At 44.8% G+C, this 21253-nt stretch overlaps 1 protein-coding gene across 1 annotated transcript; it reads right to left on the bottom strand.

Annotated features, from left to right (window-relative positions):
* Positions 1 to 226: 226 nt before the first annotated feature.
* On the bottom strand, positions 227 to 21036 carry LOC129838519 (leucine-rich repeats and immunoglobulin-like domains protein 3). The gene is made up of 19 exons (XM_055905551.1): positions 20581 to 21036; positions 16971 to 17042; positions 16777 to 16851; positions 10404 to 10538; positions 10089 to 10232; positions 9604 to 9747; positions 9195 to 9338; positions 8139 to 8282; positions 6436 to 6516; positions 6191 to 6262; positions 5521 to 5592; positions 5109 to 5272; positions 4180 to 4518; positions 3004 to 3285; positions 2351 to 2809; positions 1898 to 2059; positions 1569 to 1709; positions 1155 to 1427; positions 227 to 987 (listed from the first exon to the last, which is right to left on the bottom strand). The coding sequence occupies exons 1-19, from the start codon at positions 20781 to 20783 to the stop codon at positions 722 to 724; spliced, it is 3372 nt and encodes a 1123-aa protein (XP_055761526.1). The 5' UTR covers positions 20784 to 21036; the 3' UTR covers positions 227 to 721.
* Between the last annotated feature and the right edge of the window lie 217 nt (positions 21037 to 21253).

Here is a 21253-nt window from a genome sequence, read left to right as displayed (position 1 = left end):
CTTGTTGAATTCTATTTGGACAGCATGGTGGGGGGCCTCATGGCAGGCGCAAGCCGCCCTTGGTGGTCTGTGGTTCTGCTCGGAAAAGCCACGCTCTATGTCAACCCCCCCTTCTCATCCCCGGCTTCAGCAATACTCTCTTATACCTCGATTCTCTTCGTCCTCCATTACAGAACAGTGGTGTCTGTGCATGGTACAGCCATTTAAAGATTGGAAGGAGTCACAGTACTTTTAATGTGCGTAGCAGCACATGTTATGGTGTTTTATTATGTATAGGTATGTGCAAAGGGGTGCTTAACTCAAAGCAAAAAAATTGCTAGAATAACTGAACAGGCATGGTCGGTCGCACAACACAAAATACTTATTTACAGGAAAAAAGACAGCAAAAATAATGGATTCTATTTTTACACTTAATTTACAAAATATAATAAACTTTGTATAAAAACGTATATATATTCAATATCTATCTTCAATTGAAGATGTTTCCCATTTTTCTTTCTTAAAAAAAAGAACAGTCCTCACTGTTAATATCTCCTCATATAATTTTTCTGCATTTTGTAGGCACAATGCATTATCCCTTTACATTCAAGCGTTGCACATTTGCAGTGTCCATCATTGAGAAAGTGTTACTTTCTACTACTGAGGTACTATTTTTTTTGGTAATCCTCATTGTGAAGAAAAACTCAAAGGAATGTCAGTTTGTTTGAACGCACATATTCAGCTATGTGCTCGCTCGACATTGCTGACTAGTAGCAGTCCTGTTGAGATTATATGGTTTTTCATAGATATTATTGCCGCTCTTTTCCGATTCCGATGTAGAATTCTTTGACTGGACGCTGTTCTTGTCTTCCTCGCGGTCCGAGTCTGTGTCCAGGGCTGCGTAGGGATTCTCGTGTAGCATCATGCTGTTGTGCAGGGCCAGTGGCGGTGGTCCAAATCCGGGATAGAATTCCTGTTGAGGCCTCCAGGGGGCTTTCCCAAACGTTCCTGTGAGAGGGAAGGACGGAGGGAGATACAGGGTAAGGCCTGAGACATTCACATGTTGTGCTAGTTGTCAAGAAAATTAATATTCAATAAATCACTTAGTAATTGAGTGAATTTAAAATGGGCTTGACTTGACCCAAGTCCATACTGAGAAATTTCCTCAGACGTACCCATGAATGTGTTGGAGGAGGAGAGCCTCGTCTCCCGAGGTCGGCCGTACTCGCTTCCATCTCCCTCGTCCATGGAGGGGGGGCCCTCGCCCAGTAGGTGGTGTGGCCCGTGGAAGCTGCTGCCGTTGGGCATCTGCATCAGCACACTGGGGCTCCCGTGGTCAAATGGGTCCTGGAGGGCCCCACCACATGGATAGTAGTTCCTCCTCTTGGAGCTGGTCAGGCTGCCACTGTAGGAATCTATGCAGATGGGCCGTTGGTCAATAGCACAGCCTGTACGTGGGGGGGAGAGAAGTTACAGTGAGCCATGGGAAATCAGATCAGTATGACAGCAACACATTATTGTTATTGTTTAATTTAGGGAAAAATACTTATAATGCTACAAAAAAAAAAAGATGTATCTGTTGCACCAACCTGTGAAAGCCTCTGAGGGTTCTTCGGTGTACATGTTGCCTCTCCTGAGGAGAGAGCTGATGGGTCCTTGGTAATGGCAGAGCAGGGGATCTATGGCCGCCTCCATGTCCGCTTCACTTCCCGTGTCCAGCTGACACAGACCTGTATGAGTCACATGACATATTAGTAACGCATTGGTACTTGCCTCAAATGACTTACACTATTCCAATATGTATTCAGGTGAAACAATACATATAGAAAAATGCTCAGAGTACAGTTGACTGATATAATGCACATATTCATGACATAAAAGTCCCCATGCATTTCCAATGAAAGAGCTGCTCTCCTACCATTCATGTCTTTAGGCTGCATGTAGAATCCACTCATGGAGGAAGCCATGAACTGGTGGTTGCCACTGCCACTCTCTGAGGGCACATAGCCATCTTGTCTGTCGGCCAGTGTGCCCTGAGAGGACAGGTAGCTTGGGATGTCTGCAGGCAGGTTGGTCTCGTCTGCAGGGAAAACACCAGGGAGGGAAAATTCACAGAAATGTTTTCATAGAGAAATAGAATAATAATAATCTGTTCAAGGCAATGGTCTGTCACTGATTCATTTCAAAGCATTCGTAAAAGGTGTGTTTTTAACAACATGCCAGGCAAAGTATGTGGAGCTGGAGCCCAAAACTCAAGCTCCCCCAAAAATGTTCTTTTATGTTTGAAGAAGGAGGCAACATGAGCATGCAAGTACTGGACTCTTCAAAACCAGTTTCGTGCTGACAAAATAAAATGTCACTCTCTCCTCACCTGTGTTGGTGACGCTGCAGTCCTCGTTGCGCCGACGCGTATGGTAGATGATGACCACCCAGACCAGCGAGGTGCCCACCACGCAGCACACCACCGCGATGATGACGATGCCCACCGTGGTCCAGCCATCCTCGTCCGAGCCTACACCTCCCGAGGCGCCCACCCCCACGTCACAGTTAGGGTTGGTCAGTACGGCTAGGCGCACGTTGCCCCGCTGGGTGCCCAGCGTGTTGGACATCTCGCATGTGTACTTCCCGGCATCGCCCTCCGCTGCGTCCACGATTATGAGCAGCTGGTTGCCGGCGGCGAAAAAGTGACGCTCTGTGACCACAAGGGGGCTGTCGTCTTTGGTCCAGTTGAGCCTGGGGGAAGGGCTGCCGCCGGCGATGCACTGGAGGACCGCAGTCTCCCCTTTGGCCACGGTGCGGTCCATGAGAGGGCGCAGGAAGGAGGGCGTTTCTGGAGGAGAATGGGGTAAGGGGGAGTGTTAGTTGCCTTATAGTCTCAAAACGCCTGATTTATATGTCAATTTGTGGGGGAAGAACTTATGGAATACCATGAAATTAAATTGATCTGTGACAAAATGAAGAAGCACACACAGACAAATGCAAAGTTCTTTGACAGCTGGTGAAAATAGAAAGAACAATTCTCACCTAGCACAATTAGCGTAGCATTAGCTGATATGGCTCCGGCGGTGTTCTGGGCGGTGCAGCTGTACAACCCGATGTCCTCTGTCTTCACATCCACGATGAAGAACACATCGTCCTCAGGCATCACGTGCATACGACGCTCACGGGCGGCGGGGAAGTCTGTGCCCCCGTCTTTCTGCCAGGCGATCTGTGGAGACGGGTGACCCACGGCGGCACACTCCAGTCTGGCCGTGGCACCGGCCCGAATACTCAGGTCCATGGGCATCTTGGTGAAGGAGGGAAGCACTGGAGGGACAAAAGGGATGGACGTTTTATTTGACATCTAACTGCACCACCACTTCAAGAGCAACATGATAGTTACAAGGTTTTGCAATGTCAGTCATAATGAGATTCCTTATATGTTCTTAGGGCACTCCAAGATGATACTTGCAGTGTTCATGCTGAGAGTTATACTAAGAAAGACAAAACTCTTGAAATAACCAGTGTATAACCAGGGAATTACAGGGAATAACCAGGGAATTCCGCCCTATGTGCACACAAGTGACCCCAGGAAACTTCTTTGATCAGAGGTTAGTTTGTTTAATAATGATTGGTTTATTATTATTCACCCCCCTACCGAGGATCACCCCACCCAGGGTGATGTCCCTTAACTTTAATACCATATAAGCTCATAATTAATAGTTGCTAACACAAAGATGTCTCTGCTAGGAGGAGTTCAGCTTATTGTTATTTGCAGTTAGTTTCCCAATCCTTCTTCCTCCTATTGCTACCATGTGCTAGAAGTAACACTGGAACATAGTATCAACAGAAACTGAAAGTATAGTTTCAACACACATGAGGCGGCGCACAATTGGCCCAGCATCGTGAGGGTTTGGCCGGCTGGGATGTCCTTGACCCATTGCGCTCTAGCAACTCCTTGTGGCAGGCCTGGCGCATGCACGCTGAGTTCGGTTGCCAGCTGTACGGTGTTTCCTCCGACACATTGGTGCGGCTGAGTCCGACTTTTGTACAGTTGACCTCTTCATGCACTTACAAAGTCTCTACCACTGATTCTTAATCTCAAGCTAAAGCAAAACATGAATCATTGTACTTTTGTAATTACAGGTGTTCCTATAATGTACAGATATTATACAATTCATTTCACTAGTCAATTCAATACCAGTAGGTTATTTAACTTACTGTTGACAGTGAGCTTGGCCTTGGTGGAGTAGGAGGAACCAAAGTGGTTTGAGATGACACACTGGTACTTCCCCTCGCTGGTGAACTCTACACTGCGTAGCTGCAGTGTGGTGGTGTACTCTGTAACCTCTGTTTCACGGCCCCGGCCTCCCCCTTGGGCTCTGAGGTGTGCCTGGTTGTGGATTTCAGCGTCATTCAGGACCTCATTGTCCTTCTTCCAGGCAAAGGTCATGGGTGAGTCGCTGGAGCTGGCCGCCGAGCACACGAAGGTGACGTTGGTGCTTTTGATGGCCGACTGGGTCTCAGGTTGCACCGTGATCTGAGGTTTGGGGAAGTCGTCTGGTTGGAAGACAAGAGGGGAAAAACATTAGTTTCCATTTGATGTGAATGGGGCTAACTCAAACTGACATTCTTTTTGGGGCTAACCAGTTTTTGTTTAAACCGTGATGGTCCACAAACAGCTTAAATATGGAAATTATACTATTTTATGCGCCAAGATTCAAACTACCTGACTGGAGAAATGTTGAAAGCTTTGAAGGCAAAGCACCTCAGCTCTAATAGTAGTCATTACTTAAAGAAACTGATCCCAGAAATTCCTCAACAATTATTTATTTTCTCCCTGCTCTCTCTGACTCCACCCGGCCAAGCTGTTAACTCACTGAGTTTCCACATGGTTCCATTACTACGCTGGCTCCATCAGAGTGTCCATGAGTTGAAGGAAAAGATGGAACAATCTGGGTCAGTTCATAAGATGGAAAACCTGTCACGGCTAAATGGCTGTTTTTAACAAGGGCTACATTAAGAGGCTTTGTGTGTGTGTGTGTGTGTGTGTGTGTGTGTGTGTGTGTGTGTGTGTGTGTGTGTGTGTGTGTGTGTGTGTGTGTGTGTGTGTGTGTGTGTGTGTGTGTGTGTGTGTCAGTCACACTCACCACACACAAAGTCCTCCTGTCTGACGGTGAACACGCTCTTGCCCTTCAGCATCAGGGGATGGGCACAGCTGGCGTTCACGTAGGGCAGGAAGGCCTGCTCCGCCACCCACAGAGGAAACCACTTGAGCTGGCAGTCACACAGCAGGCTGGATGTGTTCAGGTGCCTGGGAGGGAGAAGGTACTGCATTAGAGCCAGGAATCACAAGAGAGACCCAGCACAAAGATTATCCATAATACTTGAGCAAATTTATAGTCGTTACATTTTAAGATAATCACTTTTATGAGTATAGGTGCTTTTGAAGTAATTGTCTATGAAAGATTCTTCCTTTCCTCAGTCAGTCCAGAACAGTGACTCTGGTCTATTGGCATTGCAGAATATGAATGCATTGTGACTGAACCCAGAGATACTTACAGTTCCTCAAGCTTCTTCATCTCCACAAAGGCGTTCCCTTGGACCGACATGATCGCATTGTTACTCAAATCTCTGTGAAGGGGGGGAAAGAGCGGTGAACGGATGGATCTTTACACAGAAAGATGGCAAACTTTCCCCTCCATCTAGGCCTATCTGGAGGAAGACTGCTAACACTTCAATCATCAGAGAGAGGGAGGGAAGAAAAGGTCTTGAGAACAATAGAAATATGGGCAGCACCGTGCTTTGTTAATCAAGAGGGGCCCGACTTCGGCTCCTTTGAGCTCAGACACGACTGGGGGAAAAAGTTAATTACAATCAAATGCAGCTGTTTCACAGATAGAAATACACACACAGATGTACACATACACACACACACTTGTACACTCAGAAACCAGCACACATGCAAGGACGAACACACAGGCGCACACAAACACTCCTCTCGCAATGCCTAAGCAGTTAGTGATCAATAGTCTCCCCACATATGGAGACGGTGAATACCAGACAGCTCTGTTTTTCATCAAAGTATGGACAAGAAGCAGAGACAATAAGGTCATGTGGTTCTCACTAACAGGCTTTGTTTCTCATGGTTATGGATTCTCCCATATTTAGTTTACAGCTTTAGGACAATTGAGACAGACGTATGAGGATATTGATTCGAAGGTCAACTCACAGGTGCTCCAGTGTGTCCAGGCCAGAGAATGACTTCTTGGTCACCGAGCGGATTTGATTTCCTTGAAGGAACCTGAGAAAGGGATATTTGAGTTTTCATTCAAATACAGCAATTTATATTATGATAACAAGAAAATACTTCCAGTTACAATCCGTTCTCATGGTCCATTTTATAGTTCCTAATCTATCTTCTGGAAACTAACAGGTTAGAAGACAACGGTAAGTGGTAAAGTCAAGCCTACTCACAGTTTCCTCAGTTTGTCCAGAGCAGAAAATGGTCCGTTCATGTCTTCAATTGTCCAGGAGATTTCGTTGTTCTGCAGATCTCTATTTCCAGAGAAACAAAAACAAACCACATTGTAAAAATCCACACCCAGAAAACATCTGCACTTATTATAGTCTTAACAAACCTTGGTGCGGCTTTGCGTTTCGTCTGAAGGACGAGAAAGAAGTCAAAGGCTTTACATTTGTATTCAAAGTGGTCCCGTCACTGGAGGATGTTTCTCGCTAACTTTGGGGCTTTTTAAATGTTTGCGATGGTTTCTCCGTGTCTCGCAGCATAACACTGCTTCACATGCAATGCAGCGTGTTTAACAGGGAGGAACTCAAACCCACACGTTGGTTCTTCTTAATTTAGTGAAAAATTATACGTTTTTAGTCATGGGTTTTATGGCTGGGGTAAATAACATTTTAACTATATATCAAAGGGTTTTGAAAAATCCCCAAAATCTTTTAACCTAACTGAATGTTACACAGCAGTACATCATGTCTGCTAAAGAGATTTGCTGGACGTCTTCGCCCTTCCCCCGCTCCTTCTCTCTCAAGTCTCTAAATACTTTCAAACAGCTAGTTTCCTCCTCTGCATGCCTGGTTACAAATTATTGGGGTTGAGGAGGGGTGGAGGGGGTAGAGGAGCAGGTTGTGGAGAGAGGCTGGGGGGTAAAGCCCTCTAAGCCACCCCAACTCCCCGTCCACCTACCTACATACCTGCCCTCTGCTGACCTTTCACGCACAGTTAACATTTGGTTCCATTTAAGAGAGGGACAAGGGGCAATGTTATGGAGCCGGTGTGGAGATGGGGGGGATGGAGCGGTGGACTCAGTCTCACTCTGCTGACTTGTTGAGGTTATGTCTGTGGAGAAACCACAGGCAGTACGTTCATCTATTCCACATACTGATAACAAACAAGGCGGAATATTTCCACTCACGCCTCGATGAGTGTGGAGAGGGACAGGGAGCGAAATGCAACAAGCAGGCAGCATCTAAGAAGTTAGCTAGCTGCTAATGTACTCTCATAGTGAGATAGGTCTTCTCTTATAGAACACAAAGCAATGATAAAGTGTAGGCTGATGGGGCCTCCCGAGTCCCGCAGCAGTCTAAGGCACTGCATCGCAACGCCAGAGACATCACTACAGACCTGGGTTCGATCCCAGGCTGTGTTGCAGCTGGCCGCGACCGGGAGGCCCATGAGGCAGTGCACAATTGGCCCAGCGTCCTTGTCCCATTGTGCTCTAGCGACTCCTTGTGGCAGGCATGGCACATGCATGCTGAGTTAAGCTGCCAGCTGTACGGTGTTTCCTCCGACACATTGGTGCAGCTGAGTCCGTACGGGAGTTGCAGCAATGGGACAAGTGTAACTACCAATTGGATATCATGAAAAAAGGGTCAAATATATATATTTTTAAGTGTAGGCTGATGACTGTTATAACCATGTCACTGAGGAGTTTAAATCGAGTTCATCCCTAAACTCTCATGAGCCTTGAGGTTTCTCAAACAACATCAGGGAAAACTCTAACCAGGATTAGTAATATTAACCATGGCTAATGCACTCACTGCCAGTGGGACGTTGAAAATAATAATTTAATGCTTCGTTTGGCACCATTATACAATAGAGCTGTCATCTCTGACAATTCACTGAAATTGAGTTTAGCATCCTTATTCAAACTTACAGCATCTGTAGGTGGGAGAGTCCTCGGAAGGCTCCGTCTGCGATGAAGCTCACACGGTTGTTCCCAATGTGGAGTTCGTCAAGCAGGCTGAGGCCCACAAAGCTGGACTCCTCCAGTCTTGTCAAGTGGTTGGACGAGATGTCCCTGTCGGATGGAGAGAGAAGGAACATCAGCATCACACAGTTCATACCCCCAGGGCAAATGGAAAGGTGGGGGTAGAAAGAAACAGTTGAGGTAGAGGATAAACTAGCCTCAGATCACTAGGAACGTGCACCAAATATAGCCAGATTAGTCTATGAATTACCAATAAGGTAAAAAACCTTTCGGCATAGACTATTTTAAGTTAAGTTTTGAAAGTTAGATTGTACCTTGCACAGCTGGTCTACTTTGTTTAACCGTATGCAGACAGTATAAAAGTATTAACTTTGTACTAGAAATCCTCAAATGCAAACATCAGATTAAAAAACGAACAAACCAGGAAGAAGGCTATTTACCAAAGAGCGGTTGAAAAAAGATCAGTCAACTGCCAATTTGTTTAACGCTCAGCCTCACTTGATAAGAGAAAAGGAAAAAACATCAACTCTCCTTTCAGAAACAACCTAGTCGCTAGTAAAAAAAAAAACATGGCGGACTTAGTAATTGGCCAGTGCCATAAACAAAGTTAACAACAAAGGAAACAATACGTTGCTGCCGCCACTTGTCGCAGCAGACACTCTGGTTGTGAAATCCCTCCCTCCTTATCTCCCCCCTTCTCCCCTATAGACGTGGCGAGGCATTAAAGGAAGGGGGCTATAGTGGCGGGGGTGAAGTGGGGGAGTAATATTTTGTCAGGAGCCCTGCATTGGTGTTGGCACTGGGCACTAGGGGTGGAGGAAGAGAGGGTGTGTGTGTGGGTGGGGGGGTGGAGAGTTGGAGACTGCGAGGAAGATGGGGGAGAGCAAAGGAGAGAGCGAAAGAGAGAGGTGTTTGGAGTTCACAGTGTGAGTAGGAGAGAAAGCGAGAGGGAAAAAGAGAGGGAGGGAGAAGAAGAAGAAGAAGAAGAAAAGGGTCACTCACAGCTCGCTGAGTTTCTGGCAGAACTCCCAGGCGTCGGGCTGGATCCGGCTGATGGCGTTGTGGCCCAGGTGGAGCTGCTGCAGAGTCAGCAGGCCGTACAGCCAGCCCTTACTCACCTCCGTCAGGTTGTTGTAGTCCAGCTGCCTGCAGGGACACACAGAGACATACTAAGGTCAGTCATCAACATATAGACATATAGACACACAGACAGAGATGAAGACGTATGTTAGCCTGGACTGATACCACACTGTATAGGCTATAGTCAACTATCGTTGTCTAGACATATGGCTACAAATATGTATCCAAAGATAGTATGCAGACACTTGCACCCAGACATATGCTGTTAAATCCACCAATGTACACTAGTAAAGGAAGACACATTTTCTTGTCACAGAGGACAGTTACTTACAGGACCTCCATGTTACTGAGGCCCCAGAAGGCTCCGTCCATCAGGCGGCTGATACCGTTCCTCTGGATCTTCAGCGAACGCAGCGCATGTAGGCCGTGGAACGTCAGGCCCTCCACTCTGCGCACTCGGTTCCTGTTCAGCTCCCTGCAAGGTTGGACCACAACCAGACCGTAAGAGAACCGCAGCATCATATATGCAGGGAAGGAATAAGAGTTGAAGGCTGAGGCTGAAAAGGAATCTAATTCATCCAAGAGAAGCCAAGAAGATGTCAATGACTGTTGGAAGAGTGGTGAAAGAGTGGTTGGAGATGTCAACACGCTGTCAATAAGTGCAGTCACAATGCGTTTTCAGGAAGTTCACAGAGCAGTCGGAGAAACAACAAAGAGTAGTGAAAAGTCGCGGACCGTTACACATGCGTTCAAAGAGCGTTCATAGTATAGTTTGTGGTCAACCCCAACAGTGCTCAAAGTGCAATTGTCACTTACAGGTGCTGGAGGTTGGGGAGTTGGAAGATCTTGGCAGGGATGGTTGAGAGGCGGTTGCGGTTGAGCCTGAGGACCTGCAGGGTGCTGGACAGGTTGACAAAACAACCCATCTCCAGGGTGGAAACGCGGTTGTTGTTCATGATACTAGAGGAGAAGAAAATACATAATGAGATATTGATCATATAACTAATTCCAAAGAGGAAAAATGTTGTACTTCCACCAAAATGTTACTATTTGATCCAAACACTTATATAGTATTCTTGGACGGAGTTTAACCATGCATTTTAGTTAAAAAGTCCAAACGGACAGACTCACAGGTTCTTGAGAGGCAGCGCAGGGAAGGAGTCAGCCTTGATATCCACTATGCTGTTATTGCTGAGGTCCAGGGTCTCCAGGCGTTGCAGGGGCCTCAGCTGCTCCAGAGAGATCTGCGTGATTCTGTTGTTTGCTCTGAAAACACAGATAGAACGGCTCCAATGAACGACAGAAAATACAGTGTATTTTAACAACGCGGGTCACCAGTCTAACGTTTCCAGACATACAAACACTCAGAGCAGTCAATTAGCGGGCGGTATTAAATAAATGACCAACCTCGCCCGAGCGTTCCCCTTGACCCTCGCTACCCCTGTTTTCCCATTATTATTATGTTATTAGACATTTTTCCTAGAACATTGAGTCTCTCCCTGAACCATGAAAAAGACCACCGTTCCCTGGTTGTCTAGGAAAGGGGGGAGGACGGGGCAATACTAAGGCTAACCAATGTCACTACTCATCTCAACAGGTCAAAACAGCCGTTTGGTTTAGTGCTGTGTGTTTTTGTTTATAAGGTAATTACTAACAAGGTATTTAAAAAAATAACCTGCCAATTACTTGGCTGATGAATACCATTCCCTCAGTGAAAGCATGCCTCAGCAGAGGCTGGCAATTTCCTGAGCTGCACGCCTCCTAAATTGCAGTGCAGGGACTGCTTAGTTATAAACAGTGTCTGTACAGAGCCGTCTTTGTGTATGGGCCTCGACGGGTAGAGAAAGAGAGAGCGAGGGAAAGGGAGAGTGAGGGAAAAGAGTAGGAATTCCCTCTAATACACCAGACTGCAGGCCCCGTTTCATTATTAATTGCAAGGCTAACATAACAACAACCCCCCCCCCCCCCCCCCAAAAAATATAACTTGTATTAATGCATCAGTTCTTAATTTTATCTTCTTTATGATACGCATTTTTTGTGCATTTTCCTGATACTGACCAAAGTGAATGTTAGCGTTTTCCCTATACTGTGCATGCATGCAATACACACGTCAACATACAACCCTCTGGAGAAATGGATGAACATTGACATGGCTGAGAGGTACTGGTTTATGTGAACACTAGCACCCTTCAAGAAGCTGCCAATAAGAAAACAACAATGAAACCGAACACACTGAACCAGACACAAAGTCTCAAACTGACTCAGCTCCTCTGTACGCCTGGCCAAAGCGAGACTAAAACAGCACTGAAGATACAATCAAGCGAGAAATTGAGCACAGTGGCAACGTAGCTTCTCAGTCCATCATAAAGCCTCAGAAAGTGGGATCGTTGACTTGGACAGAGCAGTCATTTTCCACACATTTCCCTAAATCTGCCATCCATACCTCTCTTATGACTAGGCTCCCCACGTTGAGACAGTGACACCCCTTGGCAGCCTTACCACCAAAACATACAGAGGAAAACAGACGAGTGTGTCTGTCAGTCAGTCCAACCTGGAACAAAGGCAATACCAGGAGGATATATGGATAGAGGCCCAGAAATGAGAGGCTGATGGGGTGTCTGGGGCACGTAGGAGTAGAACCTGCCACAGCACGTCCCTCTGCCTAGCCTTAGGCAAGGCCAAGACTCAACGCTTGGTTCTATGCCAACCGACTGTAAGAGTGTGGGGCTGAGGGTGGGGGTAGAGTGTGGGGCTGAGGGTGGGGGTAGAGTGTGGGGCTCAGGGTGGGGGTAGAGGGTAGGTTCTGGGATGCTGAAACTAAATCCCCCTTTTTTCTTCTTAAACACTCAGTCACTGCCTAAAAATTGTTTTATTTCATTTTTTAACACAGTTTAGGCAACAGCCACAGGCTGAGCTAGGTGCAGTGCAGCACACCACCCGCAGTAAAAAGGGTACAAGCCAGCCTTTTGTGTGCAGATTTGCAGGGGGGGGGGGGGGCTTTCCATGGGCTTTCCACGCACCACGGCCTCTGTGGTACCAAACAAAGGGGGCACACACCACCTGGGCCTAGGTTTTCATGTTCCCCTGACTGGTCGCTGAGAGAAGAGGAGAAGAGAGGCTGGCGAGAAAAATAGAAAAAACCTGTATTTCCAGTTTTGTGGAGCCCCGGATATTTTGAGGGGAAGGGGCAGTTGGAAAGCAACTGTCAACGCTGGCTGCTCAGTCCATGTTCCTCTACAAAAGACGGACTGACCCTGGGGCCTGTCAACTGGAGGGAGGTGTGATGTGGTGGTGATGATGATGATGATGAGTCCCTGGTCTTTGTACCCCAACACCCTCTCCCTTCCCCCCACAGTAAACATCTGGCCAGCTGTGGAGACCAGACAACTCATATATGAACAAACCTTGTTTGTTTGAGTGCAAATGGGCCAGATACATCAAGGATTCCGTTCAGCTGCTTGTGATGCTAACCCTCAGCTAAGTTGTGGAGAATGAGCAGCCCCTCCATCAGAGAAGCCCCAAATACAACATGGTGTCCCAAGCTGATGTTGTTAATGCTTACTCTCTGACACACTTCCCACTTGAACCAAAACAGTGCTGCTACAAATGAGCCTCTCCATGAAAACTTGACATGACCCATGCGGAGCATAAGAATCCATACAAGAGTCATGTCATGGGAAGTACAAAGACCACACAAGTCAATGCCTTTTATAACCCTCATGAGGACCCCTATTTTGAAGGAAGCGGTCAAGACCATCTGGCAAAACATGGACTACACACAGCAGAGGCCAGCCCTCTCCAGATAGACAGAGAGATAGGCTAGGACCTACAGGAGCTGTTATGGCTTCACTTGCTTGAATCTCAGAGACCACTGAGCAATTAACTGAACCCGGTTGTATTAACCCGGTTGTATTAACCTTAACCTAAGTACAACATACTACAGAATCTCAACACCCAACCTACTCTAACTTTAAACATTGTGGCAGATGAGGTCTGTGATATCAACTGAGACTGTGCAGTTGAAGCCTACAGGGATAGACGTGAAGGAGAATTGTCTACAAAACAGTTTCTCTCCGTCTCTCTCTACTCCCCAACATCTGCCCAGAGATCTAATGGGAGATTTTGAAAGGCCAACCTAAATGCTGTGTACAAGAGAGTTCCAAGTGCTTATCTGTTGATCTCCACCCGTCGGGCCAACTCCACGGACAAACAAGCGGGAGCATTGTCCATTCGGGCGGCACACACTTCAAATTTGTTTAACCAATTTTCTCGCAAATAAGGTTACTATGCACCGTTGTGTTAATAGTTTCAAGATCTGCCTGTCATTCTCGTTTGGGTCTCTTCAGGTTTTAGCTTCTCATTTTAACACACATTGAAACGTATGACCAGGGAAATTTAAAGCATCTATAAAACTGTGCTTTGTTTATTCATTAAATGAATCAGGTAGCACATGCATGTGTCCCAATTTGAGGAAACTCCAAGCCTTTGGGTATAGTAGGCAACTTAATAACTATTTGAATAGAAGGCGGTGTACCCTACATTAATGCTGAGCTGATCCTAGATCAGCTGAAATGTGCTGCCCATTAAAGTGTACTCTAAGGAATTTGATTGATATCAGTCAAAAAAAGCTAACATAAAAAAAACAAGACCACACAAGCAGCACATCTAAATTTGAATTACACTTGGGTCTAATTTGTCAGTTTTCGAGCAAATCTACTCCATATTTTTGGACTGTATTGCCTTCACACGCTGAATGTGTTTATCTGAAGAAATATGACCTACATAAACAAGACCACAGTGTCAGACTATTATAGACAGCTAACGCTGCAACAGAAATATTCCTTTTTGAATTAAAGAATTTTAAAAATCCACATAAATTATAGCTAAACAGCAGAATACGCTGTCAGTCAGATACACACATACGCAAACAAGCTACCCCAAAGGCAGCAACACTCCACTTTTTAATAACGCAATAAAGATGGAATCAACAACGGATGCCTGATAATCCTGAAACCCCCTTTTTTTCTCCATTTAGTACAGTCTGATTTTTCCCTTCCATTCGCACATACTGGAGATTTTCTTCCCCTTCCTCCATTTCTCTGGCCTGGGAGGGGAGTAATGAAAAAAAAGCCCCGGGGTATCGAATGCCACTTATTCAAACAGCCAGGCAGACATAGCGGCAGCTCTCGTCAACTTCCTTGACCCCACAGCCCAGAATAAAAACAAACGGCAATAACCCTGCAGCTGGTAGTAATTGAGTTGTGATCATCTTAATTAATTGAACAATTTCCCAGGAATTTATGGTAGGGGATGGGGGCTTTAACCAGATTGCTGTGAAACCACCTCTTGTTGAGTTTGGTGGGCTCTACAAATGATCTGGTGATTCCAGGGCTGATTAGGTATTTGGAGAAGACGGTTTGATGGAATCTCTGTGTATGGAAAAGGTAACTGAGTTGGAACTGGAAAGAGCTTCATATTCTGCTTATCTACCAATTCATTCTTTCTTATAAAGTGTTAGCTCTGTGGGTAACTAAGCTGACAGATATACTTGGATGTCTTGCTTACAAAGCTCTTGGCAACAAGCATTGTAACTTTGTAACTCAATACTGTAATAACCTAATATCTACTAAACCAGTGTTTCCCAACCCTGGTCCTCAAGTACACCCAACAGTACACATTTTTATTGTAACCCTGGACAAACACACCTGATTCAACTGGTCAACTAATCATCAAGCCCTCAATTAGCAAGAAGCAGGTGTGTTTGTACAGGGCTACAACAAAAATGTGTACTGTTACGGGGTACTCGAGGATCAGGGTTTGGAAACACTGTACGAAACCAACAATATAACTCTTTCTCTCATCGTTCAACCATGTTTCCCTTCAGACAGACATTGTGTATTATGTATCAGTTATAGCACTGTAGTTGATGCGGTCCTACTGCAACCTGACAATGTACAGGAACAATGTCGTGATGATGTGTTAACTGTGCTATTAGCCATTTGGGTCAGATGCTGGTGTAGTGTTTAATATAGTGTCTGGTGTGTGCCTGAGCCGGCCCAGCTAACGCAGCAGCCCTGCTTCTCATTACAGGCGCCAGTCTGAAAAATAAGTCATCTGATGGCTTCTCAAAACTCAGTTCTTTTTCCAATATCAAAAAAAGGAAATACCACACACATATTCTCCATCAATGATGCCAATACCAGCAACAAAAAGAAAGAGAGCGCGGGGGGAGAGGGATTGTGTATTTAAATCCCCCCCTCAGAGATTTGAGTTGCCGAGTAGACACTAAGCAGTGCAACTGGGAATACTATGCACGCACTCACAGACACCAATGAACACACGTTGTGGTAAGAAAGTATGAATTGATCATTCCCAAATGCACATTGAGGATGACAACTAGGCTGGCTGACATACTTTGGAACATTCAATGGTGAAATCTATTGGAATTGTTCTTCTATTCATACATTATATGTTTTAATAAGAAGCATCAACCAAATATGCATATTGAGTGGAGAATTGAGAGTAGAGGGGAATACTATTGAACAACTCCTAAAACCTCTGAATGTTGTCAAAACGATAATGTTCACATTATCATAAATGAATCAGCCCTACTGGAAATCAAACATACCCTGGTGCACTGTATTTTACTTTAGTTCCAGGTAATACCGCCAGCCGCATCTGTGGCCTATAGGCTATACACCTAAAAGTCTGAAGACAAATTGACTAATAGCCGACGTCTGAAACCCCTTAGGCTTCTTTCTCTGGTGTTACTGCTTGTCAAGTTCAGGCTTGATGAGGAATATGCCTCTTCTAGTTTTGGAGATGGATGCATTCTTGTTGGGGGAAAAAACGTCCTATCCATTGATTTTGTGAGACATTGTGCCGGGGGAAAAGTTGGAAATCAATGCCTTTGAAACCTCTGACATTGACGGGTCTATTTGTCTTTGAAAACACATGAAAGCCCCACATTGCTCCATCATGTTCTGGGGCCATCCTACTAGGAGTGTATACAAACACTCAACCTCCAGATGGATGAAATACCACACCACTCGTACAATCAATCAATCAAAATAATTTAGAAAGCCCTTCTTACATCAGCTGATGTCACAAAGTGCTGTACAGAAACCCAGCCTAAAACCCAGAACAGCAAGCAATGCAGGTGTAGAAGCACCTAAGTAGATACAGAATATCTATAACGGAAATGAGATGGACGGACAGAGAACTCCAATCTTACAGATCCTGGATCAACACTTATGGAAACGCTGGAACCACCTCTGGCGATTCCATTTTTAACAATGACATTTATTTTCAGACATGTGACTGACTTGTCTCAAACTGGCCGCCATGCCTGGGACAACCCCGTCTGGGAACCAACTCAGCCAAAAGGGGTTCCAACAAGGAGGGAGGAGCAGGGCTTAGCAGCTCTACACTGTTAACTAGCCCTGACAACTCTGATGGGTGGGTTGGTGGGGGGAGGGTTGTTTCAAAAGTAATTCATACTTACAGAATGAGGGTGGTGATGTTTGCCGCATGAGGGCCCAAATCAGGTACTGTCTCGAATTCATTGTTGTTAAGCTTTCTGTAAACACACAGGCACAAAGGTTGTTTGTCACATGTGGTGTGAAGGGGCGGTGGAGGGAGAGTGTTTGTGACTGACGTTGTTTACTCTAGGAAGTACAGAACACAGAGTATACTTACATCTCACTTAGGTGCCGCAGTTTCCTAAACACAGTGCTGTCGAGCGACTGCAATTTATTATGGCTCAGGTCCCTGTGAAGAAAGACGTTTGTTAGAGGAAAGTTACACAACATGGAGGGCCGTACACTTCACAACCAATCATATACTGGCCTTTCTGTTTTTAAACAGGAGACATAACTTGTCTGAGTGAGCCTAGCCTATACAGCTCCAACTGAAGTAATGTGGGAAAGCAACTGAGTCATTTTCAAAACAAACCACTGTATGCAAAAAAAGTAAAGCTAACCAGCTATAGGCCTAGTTTTGGCATAGCAGCCTTTTATTAAAACATTGAGAGAAAATCCAGCCAGACAAGCTCACGCATCCAATCCGCTCTTGATTCACCGAGCCAAAACAGACAACCAGATAAGTTATGGAAGGGAGAGATTCATTTTTTTTCCCTTTTTGAGGGGGGGTGGAAAACAGGCCTAGAGAAGCCTGCCTTGCCCAGAGTGTTATAAAGCTGTGGAGTTATTGACGCTGCTGCGCACGATCAACATTGTGGTGCCAGACCCTTTTTTTGGCTTGCCCCCATCTGGAATCCATCAACTGGAGCTGAGAGGAGGGAGGGAAAAAACTAACAACTGGTAATCTATTCACAATGCCGGGGAAGTGAGTTTCCAAGCCGAAACACTCCTGTTGCATTTTGCTAGATCTGGCCCTGGTTTTATTCTTCAGCTAATAGTTTTTTCAACTCTTCAACAAGAGTTTTACCTCTCTCTCTGAAACGTTTTTCCCTTCCCAACATGCAGCTGTATATTTTTGTTCCACTAATCGGGCCATATGGGAGAGGTGTAGAGGTGTAGTATCAAAAATGTCCAGATAAGCCCTGAGGGTTTCTGACACTTACACTTCCTTCAGAAATCCAGGTCCAGAAGTGGACCAGATTAAATCAGTACAGCTATATATGCGTTGGCCTGTATATATTAGACTATGCGCCACACATTTATCCGTGTCTGAAGAGTGAATGAAACCAAGCTATCCATCCTCTTAGTAATGAGATAAGATAGACCTGCTGGTTCTTTGATGTGGTTCTTAAAGCACTTGGACTAATATAGATCACAAGGGAAAATAGGTAATTGACTTCCAAGCTGACAAAAGGCATTCCCTTCCCCACCAGCTAAAACTCTTACGTTATAATCCAGAGAGCTTTCTCTCCTTATCTTTGAAGTGCCATAACATAATGGCTTGATCTCACACTTTAACTGGGATTTTTCAGTAGACACTGAAGCCCGTCTCGCTCATGTAAATCTGTGAAAACGTAAAGTTATTTTATTGGTGAGAACTGGCTGTGGATGGGATGGTCTGGTAATACAGCAATGTTGAGTGAGTCTCCTGAGAGAGCTTACCTCCTCAAATGCATACTACGCTACATTCCAGGCTATAAATCCGGAAAAACCCGGAAAAACGAAAACTGGTCTAAATTTGAATCGTAAAATCTTTACCCTCACTCACTCACTGAGAAATGTGAAGCTCAAACTAAATGCCTCTCCCTCCTACATTCACTCCCTCCCTCCATCCCTCCCACATTCACCCCCTCCATCCCTCCCACATTCACTTCCTCCCTACCTCCATCCATCCCTCCTTCCCTCCCACATTCACTCCCTCCATCCCTCCTTCCCTCGCTTTCTCTCTCTTTCAGAGAGTTTGTACGAACTAATCCAAGAGTGACTCCTTAATCAGTACCATCGGTGGCTCTGGAGATGCTAATTCAGCAGAAATAACTGGGTGCTGGAAAACAAAGGGCTGGACAGTTTAAGATGTGATGGAGAGACACTCATAAATTAGCATGCCGGAGTGCAAAGAATTTCCCCCTGTGCGGAACTTTTTTTCTCCCTTTTTGGCCGGCTTGCCTTGGTTATGAGGCTGTGCCTGTGTTTTCTGGCAATGTGAAATTTCCAGAGCAGGCAGCACACATTTTGTAAATGCCAAACAAACATTGTAACGGGGGACTAACTAGCCTAGCTGTGTTGTGAAATATGAACTAAAAAAAACACAAGCTAGTAGTGAGGATACATCAACATGGTGCAGTCTGAATGGAAGCCAGGCAGGCAGACCTATGAACATCTGCTTATTAATACATGTTAAACAATTATTTGAGGCGTTACCATGGAAGATTGGCCTGGAGTGCCTATGACTTCATTTGACATTATGCATTTATTGTCTTAATAGCCCTGGGGCCTGAAGAGCTCACAGAATATGGAAAGGCCCAATGATGGTATCACCTCGTAAACAAAAGGAAAACAATTGTCATTCCGCAGTTGGTCTCATCTAGTGTAATGGACATCTGTATTCTGCATTAGCTCCTTATCATGATGTCACCTGATATTTACATGCTGAAAAAGGTCAAAATGAATTGTAATCAATTGTTTATGATGGCATTTTAGGCTCTTCATTCATGGAAATTGTGATAGCACCAAAATCCCAAAAGTCTGTTGAAAGGTCTCCATGAACTATATAACATTGGGAAATGATTGTACCTCACTGCACTGACAACAAACTCAAAAGCAAACAGTACTACCAACTCACTAGCCTACTGATGTTGGCATGTCTTGTTGGGCCTACTGAGTGATTGGAATAATCCTAATATAAAAACGCTATGCAGTAGGTTTGGCCAACTAATGATTCACTAGTGTAGAAAGACTGACAATGGGACGTTGATGTGTAAAGGTCATTCGTGTTATATCTTCTAAAACGGTCTGCTTTATTATTCACAAGACTGCGCTTTCCTGCTGTTCCTGAGGAGTATGGCTCACATGTCCTAAAGGTATTGACATGGAAGAATTGTAGGCAGTGTGACATTGCAAGAAATACGTTTGATTGAAATTACAGTGTTGTTCCGAGTGCAAAATCTCAATTTCCTTGATGTTTCGAGTAATTTTCTATATCTTAAATAACACCAAATGTTGCTAAGGAATGATAAACAATAGAGTATTTGAAATCACAATAAAAAAATACAATAATATAATTCTAAATGTGACAAACACAACTTTTATTCAGTAAATATCTCTATGCCTCAGTTGGTAGAACATGGCGCTTGCAACGCCAGGGTTGTGTGTTCGATTCTCACGGGGGACCAGTACGGAAAAAAATACAAAATGTATCAAATCGCACTGGATGAGAGCGTCTTCTAAATTACAACAAAAATCTGTTCTGGCCCTCGCACCTTGTAAAATGGAGAGGCCTATCATGTGTTATTGCGAAATACTTTCCAAATAAACAGCAAATCAGTCCTTGGGAATCAAAAAGTACGGTTTTAGGACTAATTTCCCTTTCTTGTTGATGTGAAGTGAAATAAACTTTGTTTCCAAACGGTTTCATTCTCTTCGAATCGTCAGTAAGCAACACCGTAAAAAAGTTGGCAACAATGTGACAAATCACGTCGTTAATTCTCTGCATAAATGTATCTATTCGAGTATTCCATTTATACACTTGTTGTAACTATGTTAAATCCTATATCTATCAAACTACTAATTTCAAACATAGGTGTGAAAAGTAATTAAGATAGCTGTTCGTATCTATGGGCAAGGAAGATTAAATGGCAAGTCAACAAACGCTCTCTAAATTGACTTACAATTGTACGGTCCATTCGGGAAGATTTTCAGGAATTCCACGCCTTTTCAACCGACTGCAGTCCAAAAGGTCTCCAACACATGTGCATGGAAACGGACACGTCCTTGTGTTTTCACCATATCCAAGTATAAGTTCTATTCGGGAAAACAGTAAGAAAACGACCGCATATCTCGCAGCGTTGAGAGGCTGCATAGATGCGGACATTTTAGCCACACCGAAGTTCCCCCCAAGTTTTAGAGAAAAGCACGAGAAAATCCGATATAGTAAAAGTTCCAACGCAAGGACAATGTTGTACGGTTTAGTCAGAGGTTAGTCCTTAAATCCAATTCCTCGACCGTATTCCTTTGAAACTACGAACATGTAAAATATTTTTACGGGACCCAAACTTCTCCATACCTTCGTAAAAGTTTTAGCCTGTACTAGCATACTTTTCGCCTTGCAATCGCAGCAGCTACTACTTTCAAGGCTCCCAACAGCGCGCCTCTCTATTGGTTGTTGTAGTGATGCGCACCAGGGGGGGGGGGGGGGGGGGGGTGTAAATAGTAGGCCTATTTGACAACTGTTCCAGTTTCATTTTATTCCAATTTTACACAACTTTGTTTACACCATAATGTTGATGACACAAACAGACTGCTTATTCTAGTCTAATGTAGACATTTCACATTGGTATTTGC

The sequence above is a fragment of the Salvelinus fontinalis genome, chromosome 39, assembly GCF_029448725.1.
Source record: "Salvelinus fontinalis isolate EN_2023a chromosome 39, ASM2944872v1, whole genome shotgun sequence".
NCBI lineage: Eukaryota > Metazoa > Chordata > Actinopteri > Salmoniformes > Salmonidae > Salvelinus > Salvelinus fontinalis.
The sequence above is the reverse complement of the archived record's forward strand: the minus strand, read 5'-3'. Positions and strand labels throughout refer to the sequence as shown.